The sequence below is a fragment of the Penicillium coprophilum genome (assembly GCF_028826855.1).
Source record: "Penicillium coprophilum strain IBT 35676 chromosome Unknown utg000002l_segment0_segment1, whole genome shotgun sequence".
Classification (NCBI taxonomy): Eukaryota; Fungi; Ascomycota; class Eurotiomycetes; order Eurotiales; family Aspergillaceae; genus Penicillium; species Penicillium coprophilum.
In genome coordinates, this window is record NW_026622722.1 from 68,148 (window position 1) to 88,938 (window position 20,791).

At 49.0% G+C, this 20,791-nt stretch overlaps 8 protein-coding genes across 8 annotated transcripts; 6 read left to right on the plus strand and 2 right to left on the minus strand.

The window, feature by feature from the left end:
- On the plus strand, positions 1–1,257 carry N7500_002079 (uncharacterized protein; the record flags this gene model as incomplete). Its single annotated transcript, XM_056673225.1, has 1 exon — positions 1–1,257. One exon carries the CDS (start codon positions 1–3, stop codon positions 1,255–1,257), a length of 1,257 nt encoding a protein of 418 aa, XP_056533750.1.
- A 1,015-nt stretch (positions 1,258–2,272) lies between these two features.
- Positions 2,273–4,435, plus strand: N7500_002080 (uncharacterized protein; the record flags this gene model as incomplete). Its single annotated transcript, XM_056673226.1, has 8 exons — positions 2,273–2,634; positions 2,694–2,730; positions 2,796–2,973; positions 3,031–3,133; positions 3,183–3,467; positions 3,533–4,016; positions 4,072–4,138; positions 4,191–4,435. 8 exons carry the CDS (start codon positions 2,273–2,275, stop codon positions 4,433–4,435), a joined length of 1,761 nt encoding a protein of 586 aa, XP_056533751.1.
- A 683-nt stretch (positions 4,436–5,118) lies between these two features.
- N7500_002081 (uncharacterized protein) lies at positions 5,119–7,026 on the minus strand (the record flags this gene model as incomplete). The annotated part of the gene is made up of 2 exons (XM_056673227.1): positions 5,119–5,924; positions 6,024–7,026. 2 exons carry the CDS (start codon positions 7,024–7,026, stop codon positions 5,119–5,121), a joined length of 1,809 nt encoding a protein of 602 aa, XP_056533752.1.
- A 1,346-nt stretch (positions 7,027–8,372) lies between these two features.
- Positions 8,373–9,077, plus strand: N7500_002082 (uncharacterized protein; the record flags this gene model as incomplete). Its single annotated transcript, XM_056673228.1, has 2 exons — positions 8,373–8,523; positions 8,722–9,077. The coding sequence occupies 2 exons, from the start codon at positions 8,373–8,375 to the stop codon at positions 9,075–9,077; spliced, it is 507 nt and encodes a 168-aa protein (XP_056533753.1).
- A 1,062-nt stretch (positions 9,078–10,139) lies between these two features.
- On the minus strand, positions 10,140–14,411 carry jhd1 ([Histone H3]-lysine-36 demethylase; the record flags this gene model as incomplete). The annotated part of the gene is made up of 2 exons (XM_056673229.1): positions 10,140–11,021; positions 11,082–14,411. The coding sequence occupies 2 exons, from the start codon at positions 14,409–14,411 to the stop codon at positions 10,140–10,142; spliced, it is 4,212 nt and encodes a 1,403-aa protein (XP_056533754.1).
- A 969-nt stretch (positions 14,412–15,380) lies between these two features.
- Positions 15,381–16,107, plus strand: N7500_002084 (putative pre-mRNA branch site protein p14; the record flags this gene model as incomplete). Its single annotated transcript, XM_056673230.1, has 5 exons — positions 15,381–15,412; positions 15,556–15,579; positions 15,687–15,743; positions 15,810–15,937; positions 16,007–16,107. 5 exons carry the CDS (start codon positions 15,381–15,383, stop codon positions 16,105–16,107), a joined length of 342 nt encoding a protein of 113 aa, XP_056533755.1.
- Positions 16,108–17,042: 935 nt separating this feature from the next.
- On the plus strand, positions 17,043–18,183 carry N7500_002085 (STIMATE family protein; the record flags this gene model as incomplete). The annotated part of the gene is made up of 2 exons (XM_056673231.1): positions 17,043–17,465; positions 17,530–18,183. 2 exons carry the CDS (start codon positions 17,043–17,045, stop codon positions 18,181–18,183), a joined length of 1,077 nt encoding a protein of 358 aa, XP_056533756.1.
- A 609-nt stretch (positions 18,184–18,792) lies between these two features.
- N7500_002086 (WD40 repeat domain-containing protein) lies at positions 18,793–20,773 on the plus strand (the record flags this gene model as incomplete). The annotated part of the gene is made up of 3 exons (XM_056673232.1): positions 18,793–19,128; positions 19,198–20,554; positions 20,622–20,773. The coding sequence occupies 3 exons, from the start codon at positions 18,793–18,795 to the stop codon at positions 20,771–20,773; spliced, it is 1,845 nt and encodes a 614-aa protein (XP_056533757.1).
- Between the last annotated feature and the right edge of the window lie 18 nt (positions 20,774–20,791).

The window sequence follows — 20,791 nt, forward strand, 5'->3', positions numbered from 1 at the left end:
ATGCGCCCTGTGTATCAGAAATTTAGCAGCGATATAGACGTTGCTGCCTTATTCGCTGAGGCATTGATGTGTATCACCCCACGCGGACTGTGGGACTTGGATACTGGCAAGCCTACGGGGGATCACACGGTTGAGGCTCGCGATGTCATTGAGCTGGGGCTGCAGCAGACTATTGGTCATAATCATCCGGCACTTTGTCATCTGTATATCCACCTGTTGGAGATGTCCCCATTTCCAGAATTGGCTCTACCGGCTGCGGATCGACTCCGTGGGATGGTTCCGCATGCTTCCCACATGTTGCATATGCCGACGCACATCGATGCAGCGGTGGGCGACTACCGCCGGGGTATCGAATCCAACCATCAAGCCATCCTGGCCGACGACATTTATTTTGCCCGAGAGACGGGCACAGTCATGTACACAGCCTATCGGGTGCATTATATTTGTGCGAAATTGTATTCCGCTATGATGTCCGGCCGCTTCTCGGACGCAATGTCTGCCGCAGAAAAACTCGAAGAAGTTATATATCCTCAAGTACTGGCGATCAAAAGTCCTCCGATGGCCGACTTTATTGAGAGCTTTGTGGGGAGCAAGGCACATGTTCTGGTGCGTTTTGGTCGCTGGGAGCAGGTTCTTGACCTTGAACTCCCCGCAGATCCTGATACATATTACGTAACCGTAGCTACCATTCACTACGCCCGTGGGCTTGCATTTAGCGCACTTGGGCGGATTGCCGAAGCGGAAAATGCCCAGAAAGACTTTGAAACGGCGCGTAGGGCAGTCCCTAGTACACGACTCAATAGTATTCCATGCAAGGAGGAAGATGTCCTGGGGGTAGCCTCAGCTATGCTTGCTGGAGAATTGGAGTACCGGAAAGGAAATATTGAGGAAGGATTTTCTTTCCTTAGGGAAGCCATTGCGCGCGAGGACAGACTTGCGTACTCTGACCCACCCCCCTGGATGCAGCCCGTCCGTCATGCCCTCGGTGGCTTACTCCTGGAGCAGAACCGCATCGAGGAGGCAGAAGTATTATTCAAACAGGATCTGGGATTTGCCCTAGACTATCCTCGGCGCAGGGCAAAGCTCAACAATGTGTGGGGGCTGCATGGCCTACATGAATGTCTCACTCGCCTTGGAAAGAGTACCGAAGTGGCTTTTATTGAATCTGCACGCGAGATTGCTTTAGCATCAGCAGATATTCCAGTGAGTGTGTCGTGCTTTTGTCGAACGTCGGCTGGAAAGGGCGGATGCTGTTAGCTCTGGTTTTATACTTGTTTAGTTCTCAGGAAGAAAAGAAGAACATCTTCAATTCCCATCAAAAGAAAAGATCGTAGAGCTACTGCGTATTGACTATGTGTGGATTTTGATTATCCCTGCTCGCCACAATGTAGTATCTCGGACTAACGGATATCTCTCACAATTTGTCATATGAAATTGAACCTTGAAACATCCTGGATGAAGGATCAAAAGTCCACTTGAGATCACTGTTATTTTCCTAAAAGGCTGCAGGTTTGCTTGTGGCCTACAGGTAATATGCCTGCAGCTAATATGTATATTTATAGACAAAACCCCGACAAACGATTTCTTTGTGGGGCATAGACTTCTGGGACAGCATATTCGGATTATGGAATCCAAGTCCGAAGCTAAGGAATGGACTCTTTTGACAGAATTGTAATATACCCAAGGATGATTTGTGCATGGATTCTGATACGGGGGAAAGCATGTCTAAGAGCAGAATTCGGGGTGAGATGCCGTAGTGCCGTAGAGATCTAGTTTACATGGAAAGTCGCCATGAAGTCGCCTTTGATCACATTCAATTTGGCACCTTGAGATATCAGATAAACAGATAAACTGGAACAATAAGAGACTGTGGAATAAAACTATTTCATGATTAGAATCAGTATTCCGTATTGCGTAGGGAAGTTAGGGATCGCCAGATATTGGCTTGTCCATAGTGTTTGTTTAAGCATTTCCACTGAAATCAAACCATACCAGATCAAGTTAATGATCCAACGATGTAACGGATGTGACGGAAATTAGATCGGTATATAAGCCCTTGGGTGCAGTTGCCGCTTTGGGTAGTTTCATGTTGTAGATGTTCTGTCTGATGCTTTACCTTGATGCAAAACTGTGACTTCACGCCTTTCACCTGTTTCGATTAGTGGTGTTATTGTCTGAAGAGGAACATATATAAAGGAAACCATGCCAGTGTGTCTGTCCATCTCATCTTTTCTGTTTCATGAAGATTCATTCTTTTGATCTTTACTTCAACATGCGAGTCCTAAACCTTGGCGTTTTGATCAATCTTGCTATCTCAATCAACGGTTTGACCGTTGGCCGTATCATTCAGGCACGCGGGCCAGTTCCTTCGTCTTCCCCTACCGGAGATGCTTGGAGGACTATGCAATGCTCCCAGATCCACGGTGACCCTGCAACCCAATGGCAGGAGGCAGGTGCCAAATCTGCTTGGGATGCTACTATTGCAGCCTGGAAGGAGCAGTCAAACACTCATGGCTTCCCCCAGTTCTTCAGCAACTATACTCATGGGCCTCAAGGTATGAGGTGTAACGACATTGTGTCTGACAACCGTTGCTCCCAGCCTGTTGAGTGCACTGATGATACTATCCCAGCCGGGTAAGTCACCTCATCTATCTTTTGCCACTTACCATATAGCATCTCTGATAACGAGGTAGTGCTCTGATTCTGAATGGGTTTGCGGGTGTCCATCAAGTAGGTCACAAACTATTTAGAGAACGGTCATACCTTCACTTGAATTATGCTGATTACTTGTCTAGCTCCACGCATCAGTTTTCCAGGCCATTGGTCTTGCCCAGGCCAGTGTGACAAACAACGTTGGCACCTTCGCGTCTGCATTCGCCCCACAGCCTAAAGATAACGGAAACATGATCAAGATGATCATCGATTCAGCAATGATAGTCGTTAGCCTTGGCGTATCTTTGCTGTATAACGTCTGTATGTCACTCCTTTTAGCCTCTAAGCTGATATCATATGAGATCTAACGTCTACTAGTCCTTCAAGCGATGGAGAATGTAATCGCTAGGGCCATTGCCGCTGACATGACGGGCACTATCCTCGCTACTTCTGTTTCCTACTATAAGACAAATATGAAAGGGTACTACTCCTCCCTCACGTGGATGAACCCTAGCCTAACAAATTAATAGTGCGATCGAGGGACTTGGAGTCCAGAATACCATCGATTCGTTTGTAGGCGTGACTATGACATCTTGGAAGAATATGGAGACATCTTATCTGGATAGTATATTTGCTGGGACCTCCGACAGTGGTCTCGAAGCTCTTTATGCCACAATCAACAATGGTACTATTGCCGCAGCTATGGACAGGCTTGACCTCGCCCACACAAACACCGACGTGGAAAAGATCCTCTACGGTCAGATGATCTCATACGCATGGAGTGTTTCTCCCGATAAGGCGCGCCCTTTTATCTGGTAAGTTAGTCTGATCACTTTCTTTCCCTCTACCTGCAACAGGGGCTAACTCGCACCGGCTAAAGGCAGAGTCAAGATGCATGCGACAACGAGACTAAGACTATCCCAGAGAGTGCCGGCGTGTTCGTTCCAAACACCGTGTCAGCTCTGATCAATGTTTGTTACAAAGGGAAGATGCATTACTTGCTAAATGCCCACCAAAAAAGCGGGACTGGCTTCCCTGCCACTGCTCTTCCGGGTGGAACCCGTGATACTCTGGACGGAAAGCAATTCGGTGGAATTACGATTGAAGATATTGTGATCAGCAGCATTGATGGATGGTCTAATAACAACCAGACGAATGGATATCCAAGGGCCAATATTGATGGTATCGTGGCCAGCTTCGGTGGGGATATTGTCCCTAGTGTCCGAACTCCTGGATTCTTTAGTTTACCGGTATGTATAAATGGTGGCGTCGCCTCTCAGAATATAGTATACAACCGGGACACAGGATCACCATATTTCCCTTGTGAAAACCCCGAGGGGTACACCAGCACTGGTACCAATATTGTGAGTCTGCTGAATAACCTCCTTTACTCCTATCCGCAACTGATTCAGGAAATAGCATGTTAGCAGGGGTTGCATTGTGATCAATGATGCAAAACGCTGCCAGACCTGGGGCGGAGCCTACAGTAAGTCGTATCCGTTTCATTCACCAGGGAGGAGCTAGACTGACAGTCCTAGACGTCGCGGATCAAAACACTGCCAATAGTACCGCTACTATTTATGCCATGTTCGACGGCGACAATGAGCTTGATCAAGTGACACCTGGTTGCAAGATTATGGCAACATGGCCTCGCGATTACGGTGATCTGGACTTCTCTGATAACTGCCTGAAGGATCGCAGCGGACTGTACAGCCAGTGCTGCGACACGGACACGCCCAATACTGATGTTGTCAGTAATCCATATTCCCATTCACCCAGGTGATACAGTGAGTAGTCAACATGGATCCAGATCTGGGATTGAGGGTCCAGCGGAATCCATTCAACATCCAATTCCGTCACTGTTTTATGTATCTAAGTGCCAATCGTCCTCATGGCGATTATTGTTGTTATTGATATCCTTGTGCCTCGGACATCAAGCTTTCAGATAGATTGGGAAATTTGTCTGCTTTCCAAAACATAACCCACTTTCTCTTCTCTTTCTGGAACTACGATCGTAGATCCAGTATTTGTGAAGAATGGTACCCAGTCGTGTGTCCCTATTTGCTTGTAGATTTGATCTCGATGGAGATACTCTCTGTTGCAGCTACTGGCTGCGGCAAAGGGAGAGGGAAAATGTCTTAAATAAGGAATATATGGGAAATTCTCTTCTTTTCTATAGTAACGTTTTGATAAGCAATCTAGTCAACTGTATTTGATCTCTTGGTCGGTCTTTCTCATGTGGTCTATATGTACTACTAAGATCAACAAAGACTGTACCCAAGCTACTAAGCTGGAAACCACTACCAAACAATGTATAGATAAGGAATAATATATAAAATACACATTTGGAGACGATAAATTGGCGATATAGAACACGGGAGCACGGCCTACCTACATACGAAGCATACCCCTAGCCAAACGATATAAACTCACCGAACCTATCTAGAAATGTGTTCCATAAACCACCTAAACCCCGGAATCTTCCTGCTCAATATCAAAAGCCGCATCATAAGCATTCCACGAAGCACAGTTATCATCGAGAGCTTTTCGATCAATCAATGGCTCAATCTCACTCTCCCTCTCCAAAAACTGCAACGCAAACCCTTCATCCGTATGCCACCCAATATGGCAATGCATGAGCCACGCCCCAGGATTATCCGTCTCAAATGCAATAAGCAAAAATCCATTGCCAGCCAACATCGCCGTATCCCTCCGCGGCGGATTATTAGTCGCAACACTCCCATCCCATGGATTTGTCCCCTGCGCCAGCACAAAGAAATCATGTCCGTGCAAATGAATCGGGTGCGTCACCGGGAAACTCGTGTTAATCATTAGGTAGACCCATTCATGCGCCCGCGGCAGCTCAATCACTCCACTTGATGCAGTGAAGTTGGGCGTATTTTCATTGTTGAAGAGCTGCAGTAAGGTTGGGTCTTCCCAGAGGACTTGCATCGTTGTGCTGTTGAGGTACCAGCGGAAGAGATTGGCACTGTTGCGTCCGAGTGTCACGTCCGTCAAGTTGTTCCAGTCTGCGGTTGAGACTTGCTTGGAAACTTGCGGAATCAGGCTGGAGGCGGGCTCGTCGACACATTCATCTGTGAAGGCGTAGGCCCTTGTTGTGGGTGTACGAGGGCGGTTGCCGTAGTAAAGGATTCCTTTTATGTTATTTGGATTCGCATTTTCCGAACATGCTTCTTGGGGAATTGCGCGAATCCAGAATGAGTCGGAGATTTGACGTTTGTTTGCTGTTACAATTACGTCGTAACGTTGTCCTGTTGGATTCTTTTGTTAGTTGTTGTTCGGGATTTTTTTTTAAGGGTTGGAGTTAGGGCTGGGATTTAAGATATCAAAAAGTAGAAAGAGCAACGAACCCATTCCAATATCGATATGATCCGCCGTAAACGGCTTGATCGGCACAAAATCCGCCGCAATAACTGTAAGCGTATGATTATCAATCATGAACTTCCAGTGTGTATCAACAGCCGAATTGACAATCCTCAGCCGGTACGAAGTACCCTGGTTGACCTTCATATGGAAGCGCTGGCCCGTAGAATTGGTGCCATTACCAAAGACGTTGGTCCCGTTGATCAAGCCATTATCTAAAGTTGGCGGACCGATCGTCTGAGCCTCCATATATAGCTCATCGACAGTGGGATGCGACCAGTCTGTCAGGAATAGACTGCCCTTATCGACATCGTAGTTGGCCGTAGCAGGGCCATTTATCACAATGCCGCCAAAAACACCCTCCCACGCCTGCAGTCCAATGTGCGAATGGTACCATGACGAACCGTACTGCACGGCGCGCCATTTATAGGTTATGCTTGAGCCCGGCGCGGTGGGACATTGCGTAATGGACACCACGCCGTCGTTGCCATTCGTGTAGTTCTGTCTGATCCCATGCCAGTGAATGCTCGTCCCGTTCTGGGCCTTGTGTAGGCTGTTCTTAACGTGAATTACGACCCAGTCGCCCCAGTCGGCGAAGATCGTTGGGCCGGGGATTGTACCGTTCACGGCCATTATAGGCCGGCGGAACCCATCTGGTGCGGCCATCAGCTCATCAATGTTGAGCCAATACTCCCGTGTTACGCCTGTGTCTGGTACTATCTGGGTGTAGTCGGTGTTAACATCGTATTGGCACCATTTGGACCGTGTTTGGCGCGTGTTTCCTGCACAGGGTCTTCCTGTTGGTTTGGTGATCTTGGTGGTGGTTTTGGTTTTGGTACTGGTTGTCTTGGTGGTGTGCCCGCCCTTGGTTGTTGTCGTGGGTCTGTGGAATTGTGGCTGGACATTCACTTCACTGACTGGATCTCCTGGAATGGCAGTAACAGAAGCACTCAGGCCAAACACCAGGAGGAGAAGAGCTTGGAGCTTCATAGCTGCCAGGTCTACCCACTCAGGGTAGCTTTATGACGCTCAATTCTCTTTGCGGCACGATGAAGCTCTATATGGAGCTTGAGAGAGATTCAAAAGCTTTGGGTTTAAGAAAATGAATGAGACTTGCTGCTGATACACAAGAAAGAGACATGTCCTCTATTTAAGTCACTATCTTATATATGATAATTGTATAGCACGGCACGAGGGGAGAGATTTGACTAGGATCAAAAAACGCCATGTTTCTTTTCACGAGGTGTCCTGCATTCGTACCTCGCTGGTATACCTTGCCAGGATATGCCAGGCAGCCCTACCAGCGATGCCGTAGGAGACAGGATCTTGTGTTACGCATGATGACCCGACAGACGAATTATCATGTCCAAGAGTTATCGTCATCCTCCAGCTCGGGTGTTGAGGCTATGTCTTCAGTGGATATCCGAATAATAAGTTCAATATGCCTCGTACCCACGCCAGGGGCCGTCCGCCATTCAAACTGTCAGAAAGTGCTCGGCTCAGGGGTCTTCCCAGTGGCTGAATTTGTGTCACATTGTCTATCAGAACACGTGTGCACTGTTCATTTGGAATTTGCAGATATTGTAGGTGGCTGTTTTTCTCTCGTAAGAGTACTATGGAGAAGATCGATAGCCTGTGTTTCCACCGAACTAGGGCTGTATATTTCTCGGATCATCGAAAGTAAACCAGTGAAAGAGCCAATGAGGGAGACTGAGTATCGGAAATATTCTCTAGTTCGATCGCGGTCAGATTGGCTTTCAGGTCTTACATTAGGGTTATGCTCCCCGACACGCAGCCCTGTTTTATGTTGTAAGCGCTTTCAGCCTGCATGTTTATACGAGCGTAGGTATCCCACGTGTGTGTTTCGGAAATTAATCTCTCATATATGTCTCTATTCTCTATCTTGAGAAATCAGCTGGTTTGTCCAGGATTGTCAATACTTGCGAGCATTGACGCAGCGCGTTGATGATCAGTGGATGATTGATCTGACCATTGGGGTTGTAATAGCCGGGATCTGGATTTTGATATGGAACACAACCAGACGATGACAATTTATTTTTGACTGGGATCTTAGTCTCATCGTCAGCTCGTGCCAGTCCGAATCACAAAACAGGGCTTGGATCGCAATATTCGGGAAATAAGAAGAAGACCCATCGCTGGAAACCACATATGTCATTGGGTAGTTTCTACTGCGCTGCCTGCTACTAATTTCTAATTACATCAACTGTTCATCTCCTCGACTGTGCCCTCGTGACTCTTTCTGGTTTCTATAAGTTTTGCTCAATCCTGTCCCAATACACTGCCGTATACACCCCATATGACTTGTTCATTGCAAGATGATATCCCTTTCTATTCTCCCGCTTCTAGCCTTTGGGCTCATTTGCTCTGCGCAGCCACTTGAAAAGCGGCAGTCAACCAATACCACCTCCTTCAAACTATATGCGTATGGCCCAGACATCAGTGGACTGCCCATCTTCTATTTGAACGGTAACTTAGGCCTACTCAACTTGCAAACCGGCAGCATTAGCTAATCCACGGCATTTTCACGATAGGTACTGCCCATGTTGCAGATACATCCAAAGTAAGCGCAACGACAATGGCCGCAATGACCCCAGTCAACTGTAAGAACCCAAGATCTCTGTCTGATGCAAAAACCACAAGGATCTACAGCTAACTATGTAACAGTCACCGCCTCCACTGATGGGTCGAACATCTTCACGGCACATCCCAGTCCCACTGAGGGAGTTGCCACGCTCTCGACTAATACCAATAATCTGTGTCTAGACCAGGGAAGTACAGACTCCAATCCAGTCGGATTCACTGGATCGTCATCAAGGGAGCAGACGAACCAGCTTAGCAATGTGTGGTCCCTGTATGGAAGCTACGTGCTAGTCAGTGTGAGCGGGGCCAACTTTTATGCGCGACAGACTGAGGACGGCTTGTACTCTGTGCTTTGGAGTAGCTCAGCTGAGGCGATGACGGATACTATACCGCTAGTACTGAGGACTACTGAGCCGGCAACGGAGTCTGTACTGACCTGAGCTGCGCTGGGGTTAGATAGGTTGCCCAGGTAAATGTCCTGGATTTTGGTGGTGCACGGAGTCTCCATACATGTAGGAAGCAGGACAGTATGTGTTGGCGGCCTACGCAAATCGATATCGGCTCTGTTTACCTGAAGGTTGTGTTTAATGTGCTATCATGCAGCTAGTAACGCGCTATCTCGTATCATCTGTGTCTGCTGCATTAGCGGCAATGTGGGGGAGGGGGATACAGGGGTGACCAAGCGATTACTACACTATATATGACATATAGCATGCACTCGCTAGTTCTAGAACATGAAAGTCCCGTATTCTCTAATTTTCCAAAGTAGTTCAATTGGAAATATTGATGTCTTGAGCATTGATGCTTTGCCTTGGAGCTACAACAATATATAGTTGAATTTTGGATTTCAAGTTATAGCAGAGATCGCTGGTTATTGTGATAAAAAGCAGGAAAATAATGGAATGTGAATATATATACCGCTATGGTACGTAGGTATCAACCACTAGATCATTAGGCAACTGGTGTGAGTACTCAATAGCAAGCATATCAAAGAACATAGATTCAAGAAGTTGCTACATAACCCTATTGCTGATATATATGCATGAGGGAAACGCAGAGTTGTCTCAAAGAAACGGAAAAGAAGTACATATACGAGACTGTCGCATAAAACGCCTCGTTGCTGTGCGCAGCCGAAGGGGGAGTGAAAGCCCAACAAAAGATTAGCGAGCAAAGTGTTGGTTGTGAAGAGGCCCCGGCATAAAAAAAAGAATTCACAGGGAATAAGATTGAATAAAGAAAAAAAAGTCGAAATCAGACCTGAAAAAGCAAAGACAAAGAAAAGCATTGGATGCGACAATTGATATCAAAAGCCAAAACTCCCCCAGTTCTCCCAGACCCAGAAAACGCCAAAAAATAACATGGAGAGCATGATTCTCGAAAAAAAAAGAAAAATAAACACCGGATCACCCATCCCAAGCCCTTGGTAAATTGATATCCCGAACAAAAAAAACATTAAGCAGAATCCATTCTACATCTCTCATACCGAATGCCTTGTGCGAAAACTAAACTCTTGTCGATCGTTTCCGCAGACCAAATTCTTGTTCTTGTAGCTCTCGTATCAAACGAAGACTTTCCTCGTCTGCACCTTCGTCTCCAGTGATGTGATGAGTATGCTTGTGCTGATGCGGAGATAGTGATGTAGGGGCGTGACGATGGAAGTGTTTTTCATACATCGGAGAACTCTTTTTCGCGTGTGAAGACGAGGGGCGCGATGAAGGCTTTCTTGTTGAGGCTGGAACAGGAGTGGTCTTGCGATCCCCGATGGTCGAAGACGTGGCTCGTGCCGCTGACTTCGGAGCCCGGGCTGTACTTGCATCGGGCGCAAACCGATCGACGTGTCGAGGTTGGCGAGACGAGTGTCGAGAGCTAGAGTTTGGTGTGTGGAGAGCAATGGACACTTCCCCTTCCACAGACTGTACGGCATCTCCCTCTTGGACCCCATCCATCTCGTCGGCCAGCGACGTAGGCGGCGACACCAAGGAGGTGTTTGGCTTAGACGAAGGCACAGGCACGGGATTGAGATCCTTTGCATCCGCAGACTCGGTCTGGAAAGCAGGTGGTGGTGATGCGTACAGAGGTTGATTTTGAGGTGCCTCATCTGCCACTGGTAGATGCTTACCTGGCTCAATTTGACTGAGAGGCTCATGATCATAAGCATCTATTAGATCACCTTGCGTCATCAACTCATCGCCATCGTGATCGAAGAATACTGCAGGCTGCGTCATAGGTGATGTGCTCTCCTGCTTCGCTTTTTTGACTGTAACAGGCACGTCATCTTCTTCAGCAAGGCGTGCTCGTTTGGCCGAAGCATTCGCACGAGGTTTAGAGCGCTCTTGAGCCTTAATTGGATCGATCCGACCGTACTCATCGTGAATGCAACGGCGCTAGTATTAGGTTAGTAACATGAAAAGAAGCGAAAAGAGGTTTTCGGGTAAACCACAAACCTTGCTCTTCCGGCAATCGTCACACGCTTTGCTGCGCCCCTTTTTCCCTCCATTCGTTCCGTCAGGGCTCATATCGATGAGACGATTGGCGGCTATTGTAGAATTGCCCATGACCGCAGATTGGAATCTTGCAGAGCTCTCGAATCGTTCCAGATCAACAAGATGTCCATTGTTTTGGAACCCGGTTTGTGACGCAATCGCCGCCAAAGAATTCAAGGCAGAGACAGCATCCTGGGCCAATGAGGAGGGCGTGCTCACCCCGGAGCCAGGTGTGAAGGCATTGACTGCGACTTGCCCGTTGAGCACTAGATCACCAGGTTCATCTTTGTGTCGGCATCGAATGCGCCGTTTGCGACAGGCGTCACACGCAACTCGCTTGGGGCCAAGACCCGAGGCTCGTTGCATAGCCCGGGGCTTGGGTGTGGCGATATCTTTGATACTCGATTCTGGAGCAACACTGAATGACACTGGTGTTGCACTTCCATCAGACTGTGCATAAGCAAGGCCGCTGGCTGGGAGGTTCGGGGTTGTAGGGGCCTCTTCTGAAGGCCACTGGACCGCTTGTCTTTCTGCATAGGTGCGCTGGTTATCGGCATTGCGCTCGGATCGGCGGCTCGGTCGTCCTGCCGGCTTTTTATCTGCAATGGAAACCTTGGGGTTGCTTTCTATGACGCCAGGTCGAGTCCAGAGGGGTGCCTTTTCGTTACCACGTTTCCAGGCGACCCAAATTCCGAATTTTCTGATCATGTCCACGGGATCTCCCGTGATTTTGGGAATGGAGCGTCTGACTGCGTTTCGAACGTCCATTGAGACGACTCCATCAACGGTATAGCCACCCGCGATGAGTGCGGTCCGTAGCAAATACTTAGTCAACTCAAGTAGGCCCTCCAATTCCGCCTGTGAATAAAAACGTGCATTGTGATGGGGAGAACCTGGGGGTTCCTGGTTGGCACGTTCTCCAAACTCGTAATAAATTGGATAATGACGGTGGAATCGATAATTCTCATCCTGCATGAATGCTTCCATCACATTTTGCGGGACGGGGTCATCCTCCAGATACTTTTGAGCCGTATACCACTGGATCTTTTGGAAGAAAGGATATCGGAACTTCTTAGGGACTTTGGTCTCCTTTTCGATATTGAGGATCTTGATTTGCATCCCGTAATTCAGCTTGGTCAAGAAGTTGCCACCGATAACCAAACTATTTTCCGGTGTCCAAACTGCATGAATCCAGCCGGACGGAATGAGCATGGTATCTCCCTCCGAGAGATCCACGCGGTAGCATTCCTTGGTCTGGTTTCCAAGGAAAATCGAGTCCTGGGCAGGAGAGTTGCACCACTCCTCGTACTTCTTAAGATGTTTGTCTTTTGGGGGAATGAAGAAGAAGGTCTTCTTGCCCTTGAGGATATGGTAGTACACCGAAGACCCGCCGAAATCGATGTGAAAGTCGGTATAGCAATCAGCAACAGACATCAGGCAGTAGAACTGGACTTTGGGATATTCGCCAATTGCTTTCAGTTCCTCTGGCCACACCGCATCTTGCAGATCCAAGTCACGCACGACCTTCGGTCGCCGGATAAGTCTGCCAAGTTTGCTCTGCGATACCTCCAGGCTGATGACATTCCTAACAGGCTTGTCCTGCTCATTACTTTCGTAGTAATCGGCCCATTTCTGCATGTTCCACCTCTTGTCCTCCCCTTGCTGAGACTTGACATCGATCACTTCGACTCGTTCATCGGGTCCGTAAAGCTCTGCCACAGCACGGACAGTGAGACCTCGCGGAATGACCATACCCAAGAGGTCTTGACCAAAATCGACTGTTTCTTCAATACAAGTCTCTTGTTCTGGGTGGTTCTCAAGAAGGTCATCGAACATCTCTTGAGACGAAGCCTCCTGTACTAGAGATTCGAACTCTGGATGGTCCGAGAAAACAGGCTCGCGGGAGTTCCAGCAGGCAGGTATAACAATAGGCTCCGTCCACCCATTTCCTCGTTCGAAGTATTCCGCTGTGACCAGCTCAGGCTTCATTCGAGGGAAATTTTCGGGCTGAAATCGGATCTTTCCTTGACGAATGGGCTCGAGATAGTGATGTTCCAACGAGTCAGTGGCAGCTTTGACGAGGCCTTGGTTCAGGCCTGCGTAGTCAATGGCTGTTCGGGCGCGCGAGGATTTGCGCACAAAAGTTGTTTGACCGTAAACTGATCGACATTGCCGGCAGATGAACTTGTCGACTGTGCGGACCTCTCGATCATTCTTAAAGCCCGCGCAGACGATATGAAACCACCGTTTGCATCCATCGCAACTGATCCATGTGTCTTCGTCCTGTTCCTCGGTCTCAACTGGGATTCGCACTAGATGGCATGCTCCGCAGCTTGCTTGATTGATATCACTCTCTTCCTCCTTCGTCTTTGGTGGAATTGGCAGGGATTTCTGCGAGAATTGGGGTTCCTGGGAATCCGCCGAAGGATGGATCCCGTAAGCAGTATGATGAGGCGTATCGGCTGGTGGATGCAAGGTTTTGCCTTCGAGTTCGTCCTCCCAAACAATTGGTGGGTGAGTGCCAGAGCTAGTAGTTGGGCGGATTCCACGAACAGCAGGGCGGGACATGAAGGCCGACCCGTCAGAGCGAGAGCGCATGCGGGCATAAGGTACATCCTCAGAATTGTGGCTCATCTTGACATCCCCCTGGCCTGGATGTCCAACGGCAGAAAACCCGACCCGAGCTTGACGAATCGCGTCGCCTGCGTAGTGGTGGAAGGTCTCGTCGATGCTGACTCGTTTTGGGTGGTTACTCGGGTGAAAATTGGTAGGTCGCGCGAGATTGAGTAAAAGCTCTGCATCAGTTGTCATGCTTTCAAGCCCAGCTGGGTGTGGGTTCTCCGTCAGCATTCCTGGGCCCGGGCGGTAGGGTGAGGGATGTCTCGCCGACCGTGCCCGCTTGGCTGGTCGTTCAGACTCCGCGGAATCGGGTGGAAATAAGGGTATTGTCGATCGAAGGTTGGGGGAAGGCGGGTTGAGAGGGAGTGATGCGAAGGTTGGACTCGTTGCGAGGGCGATCGTCGCAAGTGTGTCGATAGTCGAGCTTGAGCGGCCATGGCCCGATCGTTGGTTCGAGCCATTTTCTGCGGCAACATGTCGATTGTGATTCGAAGGACGCTGGTCGCGATCAAGACTGGCAGCTCGGGGAGGGCCGCGGCTGGCCCAAGAGGAGTTTAAATCGGCGGTTGTGGATGGAGTGATAGGTTCGACAGCGCGGAGAGGAGGGGACGGAGTACGGTACTGCGGCGGGCGGCCGCCGATGGGATTCGCGAATGATGCCGCGCTCATCATTTTCGCAACGCGGTGAAAGTATAGGCTAAAGAAAATTGAAGATGAAGGGTCGGAGGTGCGAAAAGATGCGCTTGCGGTAGGTGGGTGCAAAGCGGGGATACTGGACCACACGGGCTAGCGAGAGGCCGGCGCAGGCGAAGGGAATGTCATTCCTGGCAGGAGAACATGCGCAAGACAGACCGCAGGTATATGATTGATATTTGATGAAAGATTGAGGGCGAAGTAGGAGGTCGACGGTAGTCGCAGAGCGTTGAGGGGGTTCGAATCGAGCGGCGGGAGGACAAAGGCGCCGAGAGTCGCGCCGCAACCTGCGGGCAGATAAGGAAGGGAATCGAATGAGATCCAGTAGCCAGGAATCGTTTCCCGTCAACTGGATGAGAAGTGACAAGTATGCGAATGGATGAAGCGCCAAGAGCGAGAGAGGAGTGGATGAGCGCGAGGTGTTGAGGCGATGGAGGAAGCGGGAGTCGAGTAGCAACTTTGAAGGTATGTATACGGTACAGCTACGGGCTCCTACATTACGTTCATGTCCAGCTAACCTTTTACGGGAAAATGTCTAGACTGTATATATGAAACATAAAGATCAAAAGGCACTCATTTCAACATACGATTGTGTTTACTTGGTTGTTTTCCCCCGTGCTCATTTCTCTGTAGTCCAAAGGAAGTTGGCGACGCCGAGAGCGTCCGTCTCGATGATACGGTCCGATACCATCACGATACCATCACGTGCTCAGTTTGGCAGATCACCACACTCGCTGAGATCACATGACCTGGTCACATACGGTTTAAGAACCAAATTCCACTAAACCGGGATAAGTAAGCGCACCGCCAAGACAAACCTCGTGGTTGTTCTTGTGCCTTGCTCTGATCTTCTGCCCCTTCGCTATTCCAACCTGCAACTGATACCTCGCGTATCTTTCTTGTCAAAACTTTCATTCAACATCTTTTAGGACTCTCTCACCTCTGAGAATGAGCCGAAAGCTCGCCCCCGAAGCCAATCGGTATGTGAGAATACTTTTTCCATGCCCCTCCCCCGATTCTCGGCACAAGTTCCATTTCACCATCGAATGCTTGATTGTTGGGTCTAGGAGATCCCTGGAACTTTGAAGTGACTAGCGCTAATCTTATGCCCCTGCTTTTACAGGATTCTCTTCGTCAAGAACCTCAAGTATGTACCTGAATTTCGCCGCTTTGCACCGGCTCGCTTTTCCGGCCGATCAGCCCTGCAACTCGCCATTTGCGATCGTGATCGGATCGCTGACATCTTTTCAACAGCTATAACGTAACAGCCGAGCAACTTTTCGACCTATTTGGCAAATTTGGCCCCATCCGGTAAATAGTCATCCATGGTCTCCCAAGGTTGTATTAGAACCAGATCTAATACCATTTCATTTGCAGGCAAATTCGCCAGGGTATTGCCAATACCTCGAAAGGGACCGCATTCGTTGTCTACGAGGACGTTCACGACGCCAAGCAGGCATGCGATAAGCTTAATGGTTTCAACTTCCAGAACAGATACTTGGTCGGTACGTATTGCACATTGATCAAATGAGCACCGGGAATCATTTGGAAGCGACTGATTTCCTATATTATAGTCTTGTATCATCAGCCAGAGAAGATGGTCCGCACGAAAGAGGACATTACGGAACGGCAGGAGAATTTAGAACGGCTCAAACAGCAACATGGGATAGAATGATGTGACGAATTCCTTTTCTCTTCCCTCTGCTAGCATTTAGCTGCGCACGGTATTGCAACGGCTTTACTATTCAACCGCGGCTTGGTTGAGGGGTTTCCGGCGTTTTTTATTCCCTGGGGGTTTTTTTTCTTATTTCAGAGGGTTTGATGGTGGGCGAGGCTGGTTCTGGGTATCATATATTGACCCAGAAATTATGTGAACAACACGCCGGCGAGATCTGATTTCTTCTTATGTCTATTCTATTTAACCACTACTACTATTACTCTCTTCGTCAATTCGATCCTCCACTTTGCTCCAACAATCTCTATGCTATAGCCAGGTGCTAGATGCAAAAGACCTTTTGAATACCACATTCCTGGAAGTGACGAATGATTCGAATCTGGAGGTATTTCGAGCTTCTGTATCTGAGATTTACAATATGAAGCTAAATCCAGGGTCTATCTACCTAAGGCGTACCACTGCTACTCCATTTTAAGGGGTTCTAAGCTTGCCATCGACTTAATTTACAAGAATAGATCAGGATCAAAAGCAGATGGCAAAGTAGTAATATCATGCCAAGACCCTTGAATGTACTCCGTACTGTGCCATTAAAAACCTTGGGAAATGTTATCAGCCTTGTCGATCCCGCTGCGGGGACACCGCCTAGGACCCCAAGTGGAAACCCTTTCACTTTGTTCATTTCTCTTTCACAAGTCCATGTAATTTATTTTCACTACACCCAAGAACTGCTTTTGACTTCAGACTGGTACCCATTTATTCACCTTATTGCCACTCATTTCGATGTCACGCGTATGACGTCCGGCTCAGCCCGCCGTCTCCGCCTTCAACCAACCTTCCTAGGTTACTAGCCTACTGTTATTATCTGGTTTCCAGCATATGTTGCGTTTCAACTACGCTTTCTCGCTACCTTGCTGGTTTCACTAGACCAAGAAATAATGAGCGACACGACCGGCTCGTTGGCTTCGATAGCCACGACCACGCTTATCGCTGCTACTGGTACCCTAGCTATTCCAACACCCTCTCACACACTATACTATCATGCAGCAAATTCTTCAAGTCCAGGACAGGACTCGAATGAAGAGGCAGGAGAATGCAAGTTACTTGGTCCATTCTCTGTGTTTGTGCAGATTGCTCTTGGCGGTCTCGCATTATTATCTCTAGTCTTCAAGAGATGGAGAGAACGACCACAACGCCCGGTGAAGGTCTGGGCCTTTGACGTCTCAAAACAAGTCTTCGGATCGGTGATGCTTCATATGTTAAATCTGGTCATGTCGATGTTTTCTGCGGGTCAGCTGGAGATTCGAAACTCATACAAGCCGAACCCATGCTCGTTCTACTTACTGAACCTGGGAATCGACGTGCGTCTCTTAACGTTTTTGTTTTGATCTCTTTTGAGGAGCTGCTGGCTAACTGGTGGAACAGACTACGCTCGGTATCCCCATTCTAATCCTGCTTCTCCGTGTGCTCAATTATTTGGCATCCTACACACCTCTTGCGAACCCCCCAGAATCGATAGAGTCGGGAAATTATGGCCAGCCCCCACGGGTAACATGGTGGCTCAAACAGGCCATAGTTTATTTTATGGGATTGCTTGGCATGAAGATATGTGTCTTCTTCCTCATCCAACTCTTACCTTTCATTGTCAAAATCGGTGACTGGGCTCTAAGATGGACAGAAGGCAACACTGCTGTCCAGATCTTTTTCGTCATGCTTCTTTTCCCAGTCATCATGAACGCCATACAATATTATATCATCGACATATTCATCAAGAAACCAGTCTCACAGTACGCGGTGGATGACACGATTGAACATGCTACCACAGACGATGATGCTGCCCGTCGGGAGGCTCTTCTTGCCGGCCTGGACGAGACATATTCATCTGATTCCGATGATGAAGAACCTGGGAAATCTTCAAGAACCACCTCGCAGCCAAAGGCTACTGCAGACGCTCTCGCTCTACAAGAATCCGAGCACTTACTTCCTGAGGATCACAATCCTGTTCCTCCATATGAACCTCCGAGCTCGAGTAGCAGTGGAGATGAGCCTGACCCAAAGGCTAGTTCAACATATCACTAAATATTCATTTGTGTTCAGGCTTTGGGAAATTCATATTTGCTTTTTTTGTGGTGTTGCTGGTGATTTTTTTTTTGACGTGTACACGATTATTTCGCTCTTGCATATTAGTATCATTGTCAAATATCATTTATCCTGCTACCTTGTGTACACAAATCCAGGCTGTGCATTTGTATACCGGCTATTCGTATCCCTTGGTGTTGAATCATATATTACAGTTATATTGAGACTTCGTATCCAGAAGAATATTGAAGCAACTAGATCTAACTACTCCGCAGTCTACTTCTTGTCTTCACCCAATATTCTCTTGCCGCCTTTTTTTCATCCACGAAAGGGAAAATACTTTACTGCACTAGTAACTACTCCGTAGTTAACTAAGTAGTTAGTTAGTTATCCCTGTTTGATGCCCTAAAGCCTAGGCAGCATACCATAGGCCGCCTTCTACACCGCCATGTTCTGCCGATTCTGGAAAAATCAAAGAAGAAAAATATTCAAGCTCCGCCTGAGGGACATTCGCAGCCTACAATTGCATTATTGCGTTCCAATATCGACTTGGTGATCGTGTCTGCAAGCGGCTGTTCTTGAGTTGCAGATAACTCCACACGAACCACCATGCCTAACGTAGGGCTGAAGGAAAAGCCCAAGCGGACGACCGCCCGGTCTCCGTTCGAGAACACTACGGCCAATTTCCGCCCGGAGGACTCAGATGTCGAGATGGACGACGAAACGAGCTCTGATGAAGACGATATACCCGAGAAAGATGAGGCGGAGAAGAAGCTAGAGCGTATGCTTTTTGGCGATGATGAAGGGTTCATGGGCGCATTGAAGGACCAACAGGCTCGCGAAGCCGGTATGGCTCTTACTCTGCACAGTGATGAGGAGAGCAATGATGGCGAAGATGATGAGGAAGGTGAGGGCCAGGATTTGGCTGCTCTAGCCGATTCAGACGTATGCGACTCCGTCCCCATGCATTCACAGATTTCAACCTTTCGATCTAACAATTCCACTTTCATCTAGCTTTTCTTCCTTGACTCCGGTGCACCCCCCGCCACTGATTTCATACCATCGCCGGAAACCCCGTCCGATGTTGAGGACGACGAAGAAGAGGACGAGCCCGCAGTATGGTACGACAGTGACGACGAGCGCCTCGCTGTGTCGCTAGCAAGCCAAGCCAGGCTGCGCAAACTGCGCAACACCGAAGCCGAAGATGTAGTCAGCGGTAAGGAATACATCCGACGACTGCGCAGACAGTTCACAAGCCTGCACCCGACACCGGAGTGGGCCACGCCTGAACTCAAGCGTCGCAAGACGGACTCGGACTTGGATGCAGACAGCGATATCGACTCGGATGACGAGAACGAGAACCTCTCCATGCAGCCTCTAGCCAAGCTCCTCCAAAATGCCTCCGATCTGACACGCATAGAAGACAACGCGCGCTCCGGCGGAAAGCGCAAGCTGCGCCAGGAAGTCATTGACATTCAGAGACTGAAGGACATCGGCAAATCCCAACCCTCATCCGTCGACTCTCTGAACTTCCACCCGCACTACCCGCTCCTGCTCTCTTCTGGACCAGCCTCCACCCTTTTCCTGCACCACATCTCTCCTTCCGCACCCGCTCCCAATCCCCTCCTCACCTCCCTGCACATCAAGCGCACACCAATTCACACGTCTGCCTTCGCCGCACCCACAGGCAACAAGATCTTTGCCTCGGGCCGCCGCCGCTACTTCCACATCTGGGATCTGGATACCGGCAAAATCGACAAAGTCAACGGCTCCTCCGATCGCAAGGAAGAACAAAAGTCTATGGAGCGCTTCAAGCTCTCGCCATGCGGCCGCTTCGTCGGCCTTGTTGGCACAGCCCGCAAGGGCGGCGGCTTGATCAACGTCTTGGACGCCAACACCGCCCAGTGGATCGCACAGGTGCGTGTGGACGGCCGCGGTGGTGTCGCAGACTTCGCCTGGTGGTCTGATGGCGAAGGTATGACGGTCGTGTCGAAGAATGGTGAGGTCTCCGAGTGGGATGGGCGTGTAGGCCGTGTTGTGGCGCGCTGGGTCGATGCTGGTGCTGTCGGTACGACCGTGCTCAGCCTTGGTGGTCGCTCTGGCCGTACTCAGCTTGGTGGTGATCGTTGGGTGGCGATTGGTTCTTCGAGTGGTATTGTGAACGTTTATGATCGTCGCGATTGGGCGGCTGCGTATGCGAACGCTTCTGCTGCTGAGAAGGATTCTCCGGCTCAGTCTGGTATTCCGCGCAACCCTGACCCTGTGCGTGTGCTCGACCAGCTCACTACTCCCATTAGCCATTTGGTCTTTGCGCCTGATGGGCAGATGATGGTTATGGCGAGTCGGTGGAAGCGTGATGCTCTGCGTCTTGGTATGTTTTCTACCTCTGGAGCTTTTTCTTGCATGTGTTCTTTGCTAACGATTTTTCTTTTTCATAGTTCACCTTCCTACCTGCACGGTATACCGTAATTGGCCTACTTCGAACACGCCATTGGGCCGTATTTCCTCCGTGGCTATTTCACCGAATTCGGAGCAGTTGGCTGTCGGTAATGAGCAAGGTAGCATTCGACTCTGGGAGATTCGGGGATAGAGGTCCTATACTGATAAA